The sequence below is a fragment of the Corvus cornix genome, chromosome 1 (assembly GCF_000738735.6).
Source record: "Corvus cornix cornix isolate S_Up_H32 chromosome 1, ASM73873v5, whole genome shotgun sequence".
NCBI lineage: Eukaryota > Metazoa > Chordata > Aves > Passeriformes > Corvidae > Corvus > Corvus cornix.
The window spans coordinates 87,537,093-87,548,697 of record NC_046332.1 but is presented as its reverse complement, the minus strand read 5'-3'; the positions used below and the strand labels follow the sequence as shown (position 1 = coordinate 87,548,697).

The 11,605-nt window shown below is 48.3% G+C and overlaps 1 protein-coding gene across 3 annotated transcripts in view; it reads left to right on the top strand.

Annotated features, from left to right (window-relative positions):
* The first annotated feature begins 2,513 nt into the window (after positions 1-2,513).
* LONRF2 (LON peptidase N-terminal domain and ring finger 2) overlaps positions 2,514-11,605 on the top strand; it is a 35,399-nt gene continuing 26,307 nt past the window's right edge. For 2 of the 3 annotated variants that reach the window (XM_039548673.1, XM_039548670.1), the window contains exon 1: positions 2,522-3,559. In XM_039548673.1, the coding sequence (XP_039404607.1) occupies positions 2,812-3,559 (748 nt within the window). In that variant the 5' untranslated portion in view covers positions 2,522-2,811. Of the gene's footprint in view, positions 3,560-11,605 lie in introns of all 3 variants that reach the window. The other variant, XR_005601410.1, reaches the window with a different exon arrangement.

Here is an 11,605-nt window from a genome sequence, read left to right as displayed (position 1 = left end):
AGTCTACCACTCTTTCCTGAAAATTAATATTTGAGGGTGGCTCAAATGATAAGTCCACATTCTCATCGTCCCTCCAAGATCTGCAGCTCAGTGAACTCTTATCAATTTTTCAAAAGGCAGCTGTATTAAAGTGGCTTTGTTGCTCAGATAAGGAAACAGCAAATACAAGTGCAGCCAGATGTACAAATGAACCATGTTCTGGAGCAAGAAGACTTATGAAAGAACACAGGTCCCAGAATAGGCATCGGGGAGAAGAGTGATGCAGGTGTGCTCAGACACAGGTGGCAAGCAATTCTGCTCTTGGGAAGCAGGAAAAAGATGGCACACTGTGCCAGTTTGAACAGCAGTGAGGTAATTTTGTTCACTTGGAAATAGATGTCTTGGAAAAAAGTAGAGGCTGCGTGCCAAGAGGCTATTGATCACGTTGCTAAATAAAGTAGTAGGCCCACTTCATGGCAAGTTCTTCTAGAAGTGCCTGCTAAACATTGATGAGGAAAGGACTGGAGCCATCCCAGCACACAAGCCTGGCACGACACATGCACGGCAGCATGTGGAGGGGCTGACAGGCCATGTTCAATACCAGCCCCTGAGCCAGTGCCTCCCAAATCACCCATCGGAAGGGACGGATGGAGCTGAAGAGCCATCACACAGCAATCCAAAGACACGTAGGGAAAAGTGGTGTGACGGGAAGGACTTGCCTGCAGTCTTCTTCCACAGGAAAGCAAGGAGGGCAGCTGGAGAGTTCCCAGCCAAGGAGCCTAATTGCCAGATGAGTGGGATGGGGGCGGTCAGCAAAAATGCTGCTGCTCCTTGTTGGGGTCATAGGAACAAGAGAATAATGCTGTGGGGTGGCTCAAGCAGTGAGTCTGCATTTTCATCATCTGTCCAAGATTCTATGGCTTGCCCTTGATACCACAAAATAGAACTAGCCGCAATGTTTCTGTCCCCTATGCTATGAATAATGTCCCTAAGTGACTTAGATAAAATGGCAACAGGATTCCATTCCAGCTTAATTCCAAGTGAACATGTCAAGAAAGGGAATGATGAAATACTAACAGGATGCCAAGGTCACCTTCTGGATAGAAACCTTGAGCCAAGGAGGATGGTACAAATGTTGGAGGAGTGAACATTACTCAAAGAATCAACTGTTAGAAGCACAAACAGTGCAAAATGGGTAAGTCATGGAGGAACTTACTGCAAACATCTTACAGTTCTGAAAACCAACAATACTTCTATAGCCATCATCCACCTGCTTCTTTATTGATCTAGACATCCTCGAGTCAGTCTTGCTATAGTTTCTAATCTATGATGCCAAGTAAGAGGAGGGTTTCACAGAGGTGTTGGAGGGGCTCGGATGGCTGGCGCTATCTTGGTAGTCAAGAGGTATCCTTTATCTGTCATGAATGGCTTTGAGGATCTGAGAAACAAAGGTCCTGCTCCTTGCTCTTAGCTGGTGTCCTTTGGTCATGCTTACTCCACCATGAATACTGATGCTTACTTAAGCCTGACTATGCGGTACATGACATAAACCATGTACATTTAAAGAAAGTTAATACCATACTATTTAGAAAATCAATACACTTTCATAGTATAAAGATTATTTGGTACAATAGTTAATGAATGAGATTTTCCTGATGTGGGCTGAGGCTATTAGTTGGGAGCCAGAGGCCTAGCAGGAGAGAGGCAAAGCCAAAAATCCCCTCTGCTGTCCAGCTGCAGCCCAAAAAGCAGCTGGACACGGGTATCTCCCCATTGGATTGACAGGCTTTCCGCTTCTCAGAGCGGTTTGTTTACAGCTGTGTCTAAAATAAACGTTGCCTAATTTTTTTTTTCCGCTCCTGTTATTCCTGTGGAGCAAGTTGGATTCCTCTCTGACTCACGCATGATTAACTAACTTCCAGCTGCATTATCTTTATTGTTGCAGCCGATCCACAAGCCAGCGCTCAGCACGACTCGTGGATCCCAAGCTGTGCTGGCGAGGCTGCCGCTTACAGAAAAGGATTTTTTTTCTAACAGTTGTGGGGTTTGGGAAATTTTATTATTTTTTATTTGTGTATGAATGTACTTACTTATTTATTTAAGAGACAGCAAGTACCTGCTTTCTCGGGGACCGGAGAAATAAAGAGGAACAACCGATAACACTCCCTGACCCACCCCGTGCGGTGCTGCTGGCGGAGACGCCGTGCCCGGTGGCCGGGCGGCGCCGAGGGGGATCCCGGTGCACGGCGGGACGGGAGGCGATGGGACAAGAGGGTCCGGCAGTCCCGGCGAGGAAGCAGTTAAGGCCGGGCACCAGGAAACGGGAAGGAAGAGGCTGAGCTCAGCAGGAGCCTCACGGCGGAAGCCCCCCCAGCCCCGCTCCCGTTCCCGCTGGGAGCCGCCGCCGGACCGGGCGCACGTGCGGGAGCGGCGGCGCGGGGGCACGTGCGGGGGGGCACGTGCGGGGGGGGGCACGTGCGGCACCGGCACCTGGCAGCGGCGGCCGGCCGGGCGCGGGGCGGGGGCAGGCAAGAGGAGCTCCCGCCGCGCCACCGCTGCTCCCGGGGAGGCGGGGTCGTGTGCCGGCCTCGGGTGGTTTTACCCAACCGCTCGCCCCTTACATAAGCCGGGAGCCGGTCCGCCCCCCATTCCCACCGCCGTTCCCCCTTCCCCCTCCCGGGAGCCGCCCCCCTGCTGCAGAGATGTGACACGCCCCCTCTCCATCCCTCCCTCCCTTCCGTCGCCGTCCCCTCCCAGGAAGAAGCCGGAGTCGGCAGCGCCGCGGGCCCAGCATGGAGTAGGGCGGCCCGGGGCCGGCGGCGCCGCGCGGGCATGGAGCTGGGCCCGGGGCCCTGCGCGCTGCCGGCCGGGGCCAGGCCGGCGGCGGCGGCGGGGGGGCCCTGCACCGAGATGCTGCAGGTGGCGGAGGAGGCCTTCCGCGGCGGCAACTTCGAGCTGGCGGCCGAGATCTACGGCTCGGAGCTGGCGGGGCTGCCGCAGCCCGAGCGGGGCCTGTGCCTCCGCCGCGCCGACGCGCTGGCCAGGGCCGGCCGCATGGCCGAGGCGCTGGACGCCTACGGCGCGGCGGCACGGCTGGCCCGGCTGCGGCCCGAGGAGCTGCGGGAGCTGGCGGAGAGCGTCGCCCTCAGCATCCGCGACAAGGAGCTGCGCCTCCCGCCCTGGGGGAGCGGCGCGGCCGGCGGCGGCGGGGCGGAGGGCGAGGGGCTGGGCGATCCGGCGTGCTGCCGCCCGCCCGAGCTCTTCGCCTGCCCGCTGTGCCGGCGGCTGCTGTGCGAGCCGGTGACCCTGCACTGCGGGCACACCCACTGCCGCCGCTGCGCCGAGCCTGGCGACTGCGGCCGCTGCCACCGCCCGCGCCGCCCCGCCGAGCCGACCCCTGCCGCCGCCGCCCCGCCGGCCGCCGGCCGCCCGCGGGTCAACGTGGTGCTGGGCAACCTGCTGCACAAGTGGTTCGGCGCCGAGAGCCGGGCGCGGCGGCTCCGCGCCGAGGGCGACGCGCTGCGGGAGCGCCAGGAGCTGCCGGCCGCCCTGGAGAAGTACAACCAGGCCCTAGAGATGGGTGAGTGGCGCCGGCGGGGAGAAAGAGGAGGAGGAGGAGCGCGGCGCGGGCAGCGCTGCTCGCCAGCACCGGGCTGGCCCCCGCAGCCGGGCGGGGAGGGGGTTTGCGGTGAATGGTGGTAGAGGGCACCTGGGGGAGGTTACGAGCGGGAATCCTGCCAGCGGGTCTCCTCTCGCCCGCCCCCCGCTCCAGTGAATGGCTATTTTTGTTCCACTGGTATTTCTGTCCTTGCTCTGAAGGTGCCTGGTGTTTAGCTGCTCGCTGCCGATGACTCATTATGCAGTATTTCTAGCAAACCCGCTTTCCTATTTATGGGGAAGCCATCATTTAGTGTAGGATACGCCGTAGTGGTCGTGTTGAGCCCCGCCGCGGCTTCGTGGAAGAAATGAGTATGTGAATCATTCAGCTACGTGCAGCTGCACCTTCAGCAAGAGAAAAGCTTTGAAAACACCTAATGAGATATCAGTAGGTGTAAAGGCTCAGAAAATTTCCTTTATCTTACAGTGTGCAAAATACTTCAGATTAATTTGCGTTTAGCCTTGGAGAGATGGTCCGCCCGTGTTTTCAGTGTAGCCTCTTTGTTGGTACGCAGTATTTCTGTGTGCAGGACGTTCTCTGAAGAGCTTGGCTTTAAATAAAAATGCCTGCCTTCCTCCTCTGCCAAACCGATGGCAGCCTTAGTTTATCAAAACCAGCTTGTTTTCAGGCTCTGCTCCGAGTAGTAGGTGGATCCTGCTCGCTCGGTTGTAGCCTTGTAGTAGTGGATGTGTGCGTGCGTGCGCCCGGCTTGTTTGCCCTGCGAGCGGTGGGGGTGGTACAACACCGTGAATGTCGGAGAGGCGTGGAGCTGGGGAGAGCCGGGATCTCGGCAAATCCCCCGGGATCTGCCGCTCCTCCGGTCTCAGCGCGATGGATGTCCGGTTTAGTCGAGGAGGAAGCGGAGAGAAAGCCTCCGTCGTTTTAACACTGACGAAATCCTGCGGGTAAATGTCTTTGAAAGATAAGTGTAGGGAAAACTGTGCTGCTCCTCTCTGAATGAGCTCCTTCCCTGCATTGAGTAAAATTGCTTTCCTTAATCCTGATTGTTACACGCAGGCATAAATGGCTCTGATTTTTTTTTTTTTTTTTTTTTTTTTTTTTTTTTTTTTTTAGTTTCTTTTGCTGTGGAGAGAAACAGTTTCACTGTTACGCTAGTCCTTGACTCACTTTCATTTTTTGCCACAGTTTCATGGTAGGCATTGGAGATCGAAGAGTTTGGGATGGGATAGCATAGCATACTATCTCCTCACAGCTGATGCTGGCTGCAGAAACTATTTCTTCTACTTTTCCAGCTAGATGTGACAAATTTTCAGTCCTAGCTGAGTGTCCCTATAAAACTATTACACGGTTTAGCTGAAGTAATCCCTATTTAAGTAGGGCAGGATGGAGCCCAAGAAGGAAGGTGAAGCAGAGGGAGGGGAGAGGCTTAATGTAGGTCACTGGTAGATACGGTGACTTTTCAGTAGTGAAGCCTCCTAATATTTTGGGTTCAGACTACTGCTGGGGAAAATAGCATCTCGTCGATGAAATTATGTTTGAAGAGTTTTTTAGAGAACTCTTTCTCACTGTTGTCTCTGCTTCTTGCTGTGTCTGCATGGGGGTGAAAGGAGAGGGAAGACTGCAGTGTGCTGCTGGTGTTCTCACACAGCACGTCTCCTTCCCCTTCCTGTCGCTGGAGTACAATCTCCAGCTATGGCTGCTCTGCATCAGGGTCTCAAGATAACTCTTTTGCAGTGTCCTTATTTCTGTCTTTAGTGATTTCCAAGCAGCCTGGGAATGTGTTCAGAAAGTCTTCACTCTGTCAGTGGCACTAAATTTTTTCTTTTCAATAAAATTGTAATTGGAAATAATAACAGGTGTCTTGCTAGCTTTTGAAAACCAAAAGCTATAGGCTTATGTGTTGTAACTTCCCTAGACATGTGGGGAAGGATCCTGTAGTGGATCTGAATTCCTGCTGATGAAGGGCAGCCCATGCCCCCAGCCCGTCATCTTTTTTGATGTTTTCTGCATGCCGGTGCTGTTTCTCACAAATTGAACCGCTGTGTAGGAGTCTCATGTTCTTAAATTCTCGCCACATGTTTATCAGGTACTGCTTTTCAGCATGCTGGGGTTGCCTTCTTGTTTTCCAGCCAAGTATCTTGGTAAATAAAGAAAAAAAAAAGAAAACCCCATGGCTCTTTTCTAACTGTTCAGTACTTAAATGTTAGCATATGGGTGACTTAAATGCACAGGGCAGCCCTAAGAGTCGCACCATGTGCCTGAGAGAATTGTCCAAATGTTTCCTGAGGTCTGTCAAGCTCGTGACTATGACCATTTCCCTGGGGAGTCTGTTCCAGTGCCCAGCCACCCTCTGGGTGAAAAATCTTTTCCTAAAATCCAACCTAACCCCCCCCCAGACTCAGCTTCATGCTGTTTCCTCAGGTCCTATCCCTGGTCCTGAGAAAAGAGATCAGTATCTGGCCCTCTGCTTCCCCTTGTGAGGAAGCTGTAGACTGCGGTGAGGTGTCCCCTCCATTTCCTCTACTACAGGCTGAACACAGTTCTAATGTGTGAGAAAATAACTTTTTTTACAACCTGCAAATGCTTGTGTATTGCTATTGAGTGTAAAGGGCCTGGGTATCGTTAAAATTTCTTTTTAGCGACTGAAGGCACATGAACACATTGATTATACAATTGTGGTATAAAGTTAGGTAAAATTTCAGGTTTCTTGGCAGTACGTGCACTTCAGTGGGATATTTTTACTGGTGTTTTTTGTGGAATACTTTCCTACTCCATTTGTAACAACTAGCCTTGTGTGATGCAATATTAAAGCAAGTTTTCCTATCACTTTGCTCATTCTGATTGTGGCCTTCTCTCTTCTGATTCACACTTTAGTTTTCAAGGTGCTTCAATTCTTGAATTACGTTCCTGGTGCAATCTGAAATGTCTGGTACGTATTTCAGGCCTAGGAAGAGGTCTACATGCCTTCATGTTGTCAACTTTTTCTAGTTGAACTAGTTAGTCTTACAAATGCATACTCTTAGCATGTATGTTCATCTTTTGTCCTTAACAATGACATCTACAACAGCACTGCTGCTCCCATGTTCACTCTCACAGTCTGCTATGGATTCAGGTGTGGTTGAGTAGGGGTTTTTGTTCTTAAGAAAATCAGCTTTGCTATTTGATCCTTCCAGTCTTGAGATGTGATCTCTTCTGTTTTATACAAAGTCACTGCCTTTTTTTTTTTTTTTTTTGCTGCTATAGACATTGGAATAGATCCTACATTATTGTAAGGTATCTAATTACCACAGCTTCAAAGCAAGCACATGTCAAGCCGCTTGAAAGAAACCATTTGTTTCCAGATGGATCACTTTTTGTGCCAAGCTTTATGGTGTTCAGCCATCGTAATATCAAGTATTGTCCAAATGTTGCTCTCATGGCTATTACCCCAGCTTTCTGAATTTCATTTGTGTGGAAATCAGAGGTGGGCTTCCTCTCTGACATCCCTTATTTTTTAACTAGTCTTTTGATTGTATGAACTCCTAAGTTAATTAAACTGAAATATATGATATATGTGTGCAGGATTGCTTTGTTTGTGGGGTTGTTTTCTTTTGTTTGTTTGGGTCTTTTTGTGTGGTATGTGCTTTCTGCACCCTTTTTTCTTTCACCTGCTGCTCTCTCTGATGGAGATACTCTTTGGAGGGACTGTGCTTGGGAGGAGTACAGTCTTTTCCTTACATCCAGGCTCCTTAAGCTGTGTGCCTGAAGTTAATGTAAGCTCAATTTCAGTGACAAATTATTGTATTTTAAGGATGTGCTTTTGGGAGTGTGTTCTGGTTTTGGTTTTTTTTATTTCTCCAAAGCAGTTCTCAGTTACAGAGGCAACAGGTGTCTGTTACTTCATTGGGAAGATTGTGAATAGAGCTTTCCTCAAGTACATCTCTAAAAGAGATGAAGCTATCCTCTGAGTGAGGGTACATTCATAAGCCAACATGCATGCAGAGTGTGAGAAGTTTGGGGTGGTCTTGGGTCATACCTTAAGCAGAATTTCTCTGTGCCCTTCTTTGTATTGAGACAGCCTGTTAGCATCCTGTGCCTTTCCTGTAAGTAAGTCTGAAGACATCTGCTCAGGGATACAAAGCCCAGGGGTGTAGTTCTGTGGCTCCTGTTGCTGCTGGTTTGTAGCAGTTCTGGTTCCTGGGCTGTGTCAGCAGTTGCAGGTCTTGGGTGGTCTCTCAAGCCTGCCCGCAGGGCTGTAGCTCTGCTGGGAAGGGCTGTGACCCTGTTGTGCCCACCTGACCCTAATCTTGAATGAGCTTCTTTGGGTGTGGAGGGGTGACTCTGCCCTGGCTCCTCTGGTGTGATGGAGCAGTTTCTTGTTTGCTTGCTGTGTGCTGTACAGTGGGGTCCCAGCAGGGTGGCACACATCCTATTTGGACACTGGCATTCCAGGACACCCTGTTTCTGTGTGAGACATGTTGGCTTCAGTGTGTAATTACCCGCTGCTGCAAAGTTTATCAGGCCTGAGAAGATCATTGATTCTGGAGAGCTGTAAGAGCTCAGCAAACACTCAAAGAGGTTTTGTTTACTTCTAGTGTGATGGGCTGTTTCTGAGCAGAAATATGATTGTCCTGGGGCAGGGGGGGGATAGCTGATGCATGCAGCTCCTCACATTGCCCAGGATTTTAGTACCACCCCTCCATTTCAGAATGAGCACGTTGGAGATAAAGCTCAACTCTATCACACAGTTTTGAAAACACAGTGAAAGATAGAGGACTTTGGAAGAAAAGGCTCCTTTGCACATACATCTATGTGGATCTTTGTTTCAAGTGGATAAAGGATGGTGTAGGAAAGGCCAAGGAGAGGAAGTGAGTTTGTACCAAGCCCAAAGCAGCATCAGAAGTAGCAGTGCTGCCAGGCAAGCAGGGGAGATGCTACTGTGTAGGCACTGGGGATGCTCCATCTCCCAGGGTGAAGAGCTGCTCACTGACCTCTGGCCCACAGGGTGGTGGATGTGGTGTTGCTAGAAACAAAATGCAGGAGCTTTCCTGAGCTTTGGTGGAAAGAGGAAAATCTGCTTCTCTTGGACAGATGTTGGAGAACCCTCCCCCCTCATCCCAGTGCATGAGCACCATAAATTGGTCTGATCCAAAAGAAAGCTTATTGTGGCTGCTCAACACTAATTACTTTTGTGGTCAAGCAATTAATGGAGATTTATCTGATGCTTTCCACATTCTCTCGTTGTAAGAATTGAATTAAGGGGGTGGGGCAGGCCAGGAGGCAGTAGAAAAGAGACACAAGGGAAGCTACAGACCTTCAATGCAAGTTGATTCAAGAACAATTGCTGTAGATTTTCCTGCCAGGTAAATGACAGGTTGTGGGGTTGCACTCCTTCTTGAAGAGCATGGCATAGGTAAAACTTCAAGCCAAGCATTCTTGGAGTTAGACTGAGTGCTTACAGCTATGAGATAAGTATGGGCAAGTATTCTGCCATGCCCCAGAAATAATTTGTGTAAAGCGATTGGAAAAAACATGGACCCTGTTCTAAGTCAACAGAATCTCTATTGAGCACACAGGAGTATTTATAGGATTCTTGTTTACAGATTGTAGAATCAAAGCTATGCAGCCAGTAAGTAAGAGACTAACCAATCATACAAAGAAATGGCAGAACCCATGTTTCTTGCTACTTTATCTCGGACACTCTCACACATCCCACAGAGCCTCCACGGCCCAGTGTTCTGGGCCACTTAATTGAAACATTCTCACATAGGTATTTATGGCTGCAGATGATCTTTGGTACGCACTTTCTCATGGGAAAAAGGTTCTTGTCAAGGTTGACCAGGAGCAGCCACTTCTACAACTTGCTTGGGCATTTTCCTTCCATGCCTATGTCTGAGTTGTTTCAGATAAGGGAGAAAGGATGATCAGAATTTCTTGGTGGACTTGGTGGAACAGCTTTCAGGTGCTTTCCTACTGCAGCCCTGACTGGTGATGGATTCGTCTGTTAGTCCTGGGTCAGGGTCAGAAGAAGCAGAGTCCCGGTCTGTAAAGGGAAGCTACTGAACTCTCTTTAGAGAGCTGTGCTTAAATTTTTATGGAGGTGGCTGATGCCATCGTATGTGTTTTATTAATTCTGCTGCTTTGTAAAGTTGTGCCTTCATTAATGGTGCGTTTGCCCCAAAGTCTCATTTGAAGAATACTGCTAGAGAGTGTCTACATGGACTTGTATGTGAATTATATGTATTAGAACACTTTAATGGGCTCTTCTTTTGTACACCATTTCTAGGAGGCTGCTATTAAAAGATAAGATCGTTTGTCTTTTCCTGATATGGTAAAAAGGATGTTGGCCAAATTTTCCTTCCTCACAGGGTCTTGAGTACACTTTCCTGTTTGAAGTAGTGAAGAAGTAAATCTTTGATGTTGTACCAGCCATTTAGCAAAAACAACAGAAAAGCCATGGTAGACAGCTGTCATGACTCCTGCAACAGCAACTGGTTCAGTCATTTTAATAATTTATCAGAAGAATATTTAATTTTGTATCTCCTAAAGGAAGGTGACTTTAAAAGAAGAATGAGAGAGGTAGTGTTTCTGAAATTACCTGCTACAAAAAATAGTAGTTGCTTGCTGCTTAGAGGAGTTGTGCTAAAAAAGGAACTTTCCCATCCATCTTTAAAATCATATCTTGGAATCCTCTTAAAGTGTGTCTCCAAAACCTCTTTGTGCTGTTCTACACAGACAGAAGAATGTGTAAAAGTAGGAGTCAAGGTTACCTGGAGACTGTTGCAGTCATCCTAGCATTATTTTTAAACTTGAAATATTTTGCAGAGTTCTGCCCCTCAGTGCCTCCCTCACCCCACCTCGTTCCCCCGTTTTACTGTGAACTAGTGCTTGAAAAACAGTACTAGATACTTCATATATGTCACCACTGGAAATATGTCAAGTTGTTTGGAGTGGAAGCTCATGTTACTCTTGGTTTGTACAGAGCTTGTAGTTGAGTGCTCAGGTCCTGTAGCTGGATCTCTGGAAGTTTTTTTCCTTCTTGCAGAGGGTCTGCTGAAGGAGGGTCTGCTTCTTGCCAAGCTGCAAGACCAGAGCCAAGGTGATCAGGAGGCTTATTCGTCACTGGTGAAGGGAAGAAGGCATCATGCTGTACAGTAGACAGTCTTGCTGTGGGTTTTTGGTTTTTTGTGTTGTTTTTTTTTTTAAAGTAATTAATATTGCTCATGTAACTTACCCCATCTTAAATGGAACAGAATTGTATTTTCCCCTTCCCCTTCATGTATGTAACCCAGATGTAATTTCCTATAAATAATTGAACTACTTCAGCAATCCTCGAGAATGAACTATATGTACTTATCAAAGTTTGAAGAATTTTTGAAGTCTCTTCAAACAGCATACTCTTCTTTTTTTCTTTGATAAAGTATAACAGAATGTCTTTTGCTTTTGAGAGAAGACATTTATAGAACTGACTTGTGCTTCCTTATCTTAAAATTAGTAGGATATTGCAGTACTCTTTTCTTTTTGCAAATATAGTAAGTGATCACTCTATTTGAGGACAGAAGGGGTGAGGTAGTAACTGAGAAGGAAGAGGGTCCTTTTTGCAAAAGTCAGAAATTCTGAAACAAGCTTTAACTGGAAAAAGAGCTTAAAAAGACCTGAAGGGTAACTTGTAGAAATGTAGCTTATGTACTAATCATGTCAAAGAAGGCAACTAGGTTGTCGCTGGTGACAGTAGTTTTATGATAGAATATCTGGCTGTAAATTTATCTTGTTAAACTGTGATCGTGGGAGACCTACTTGGCTGGCCCTGCCTGTCTGCGAATTACAGTGGTGTCTTTGGAGTCTCCTTGCAGTCGCAGGTTCTTGTGCACCTAGCATAGGTCCCTGTTTCTTTGGGCGGGTCAGAACTTTTCCTTGGGTGCTTTGGACATCTGGCAGGGGGTTGACCCCTTGAGGTTCTTGGTTTTGATTTTGAATCTTGTTTGTTATATCATACTTCGATCTGTAGATATCTTGATTTGAGGCAGT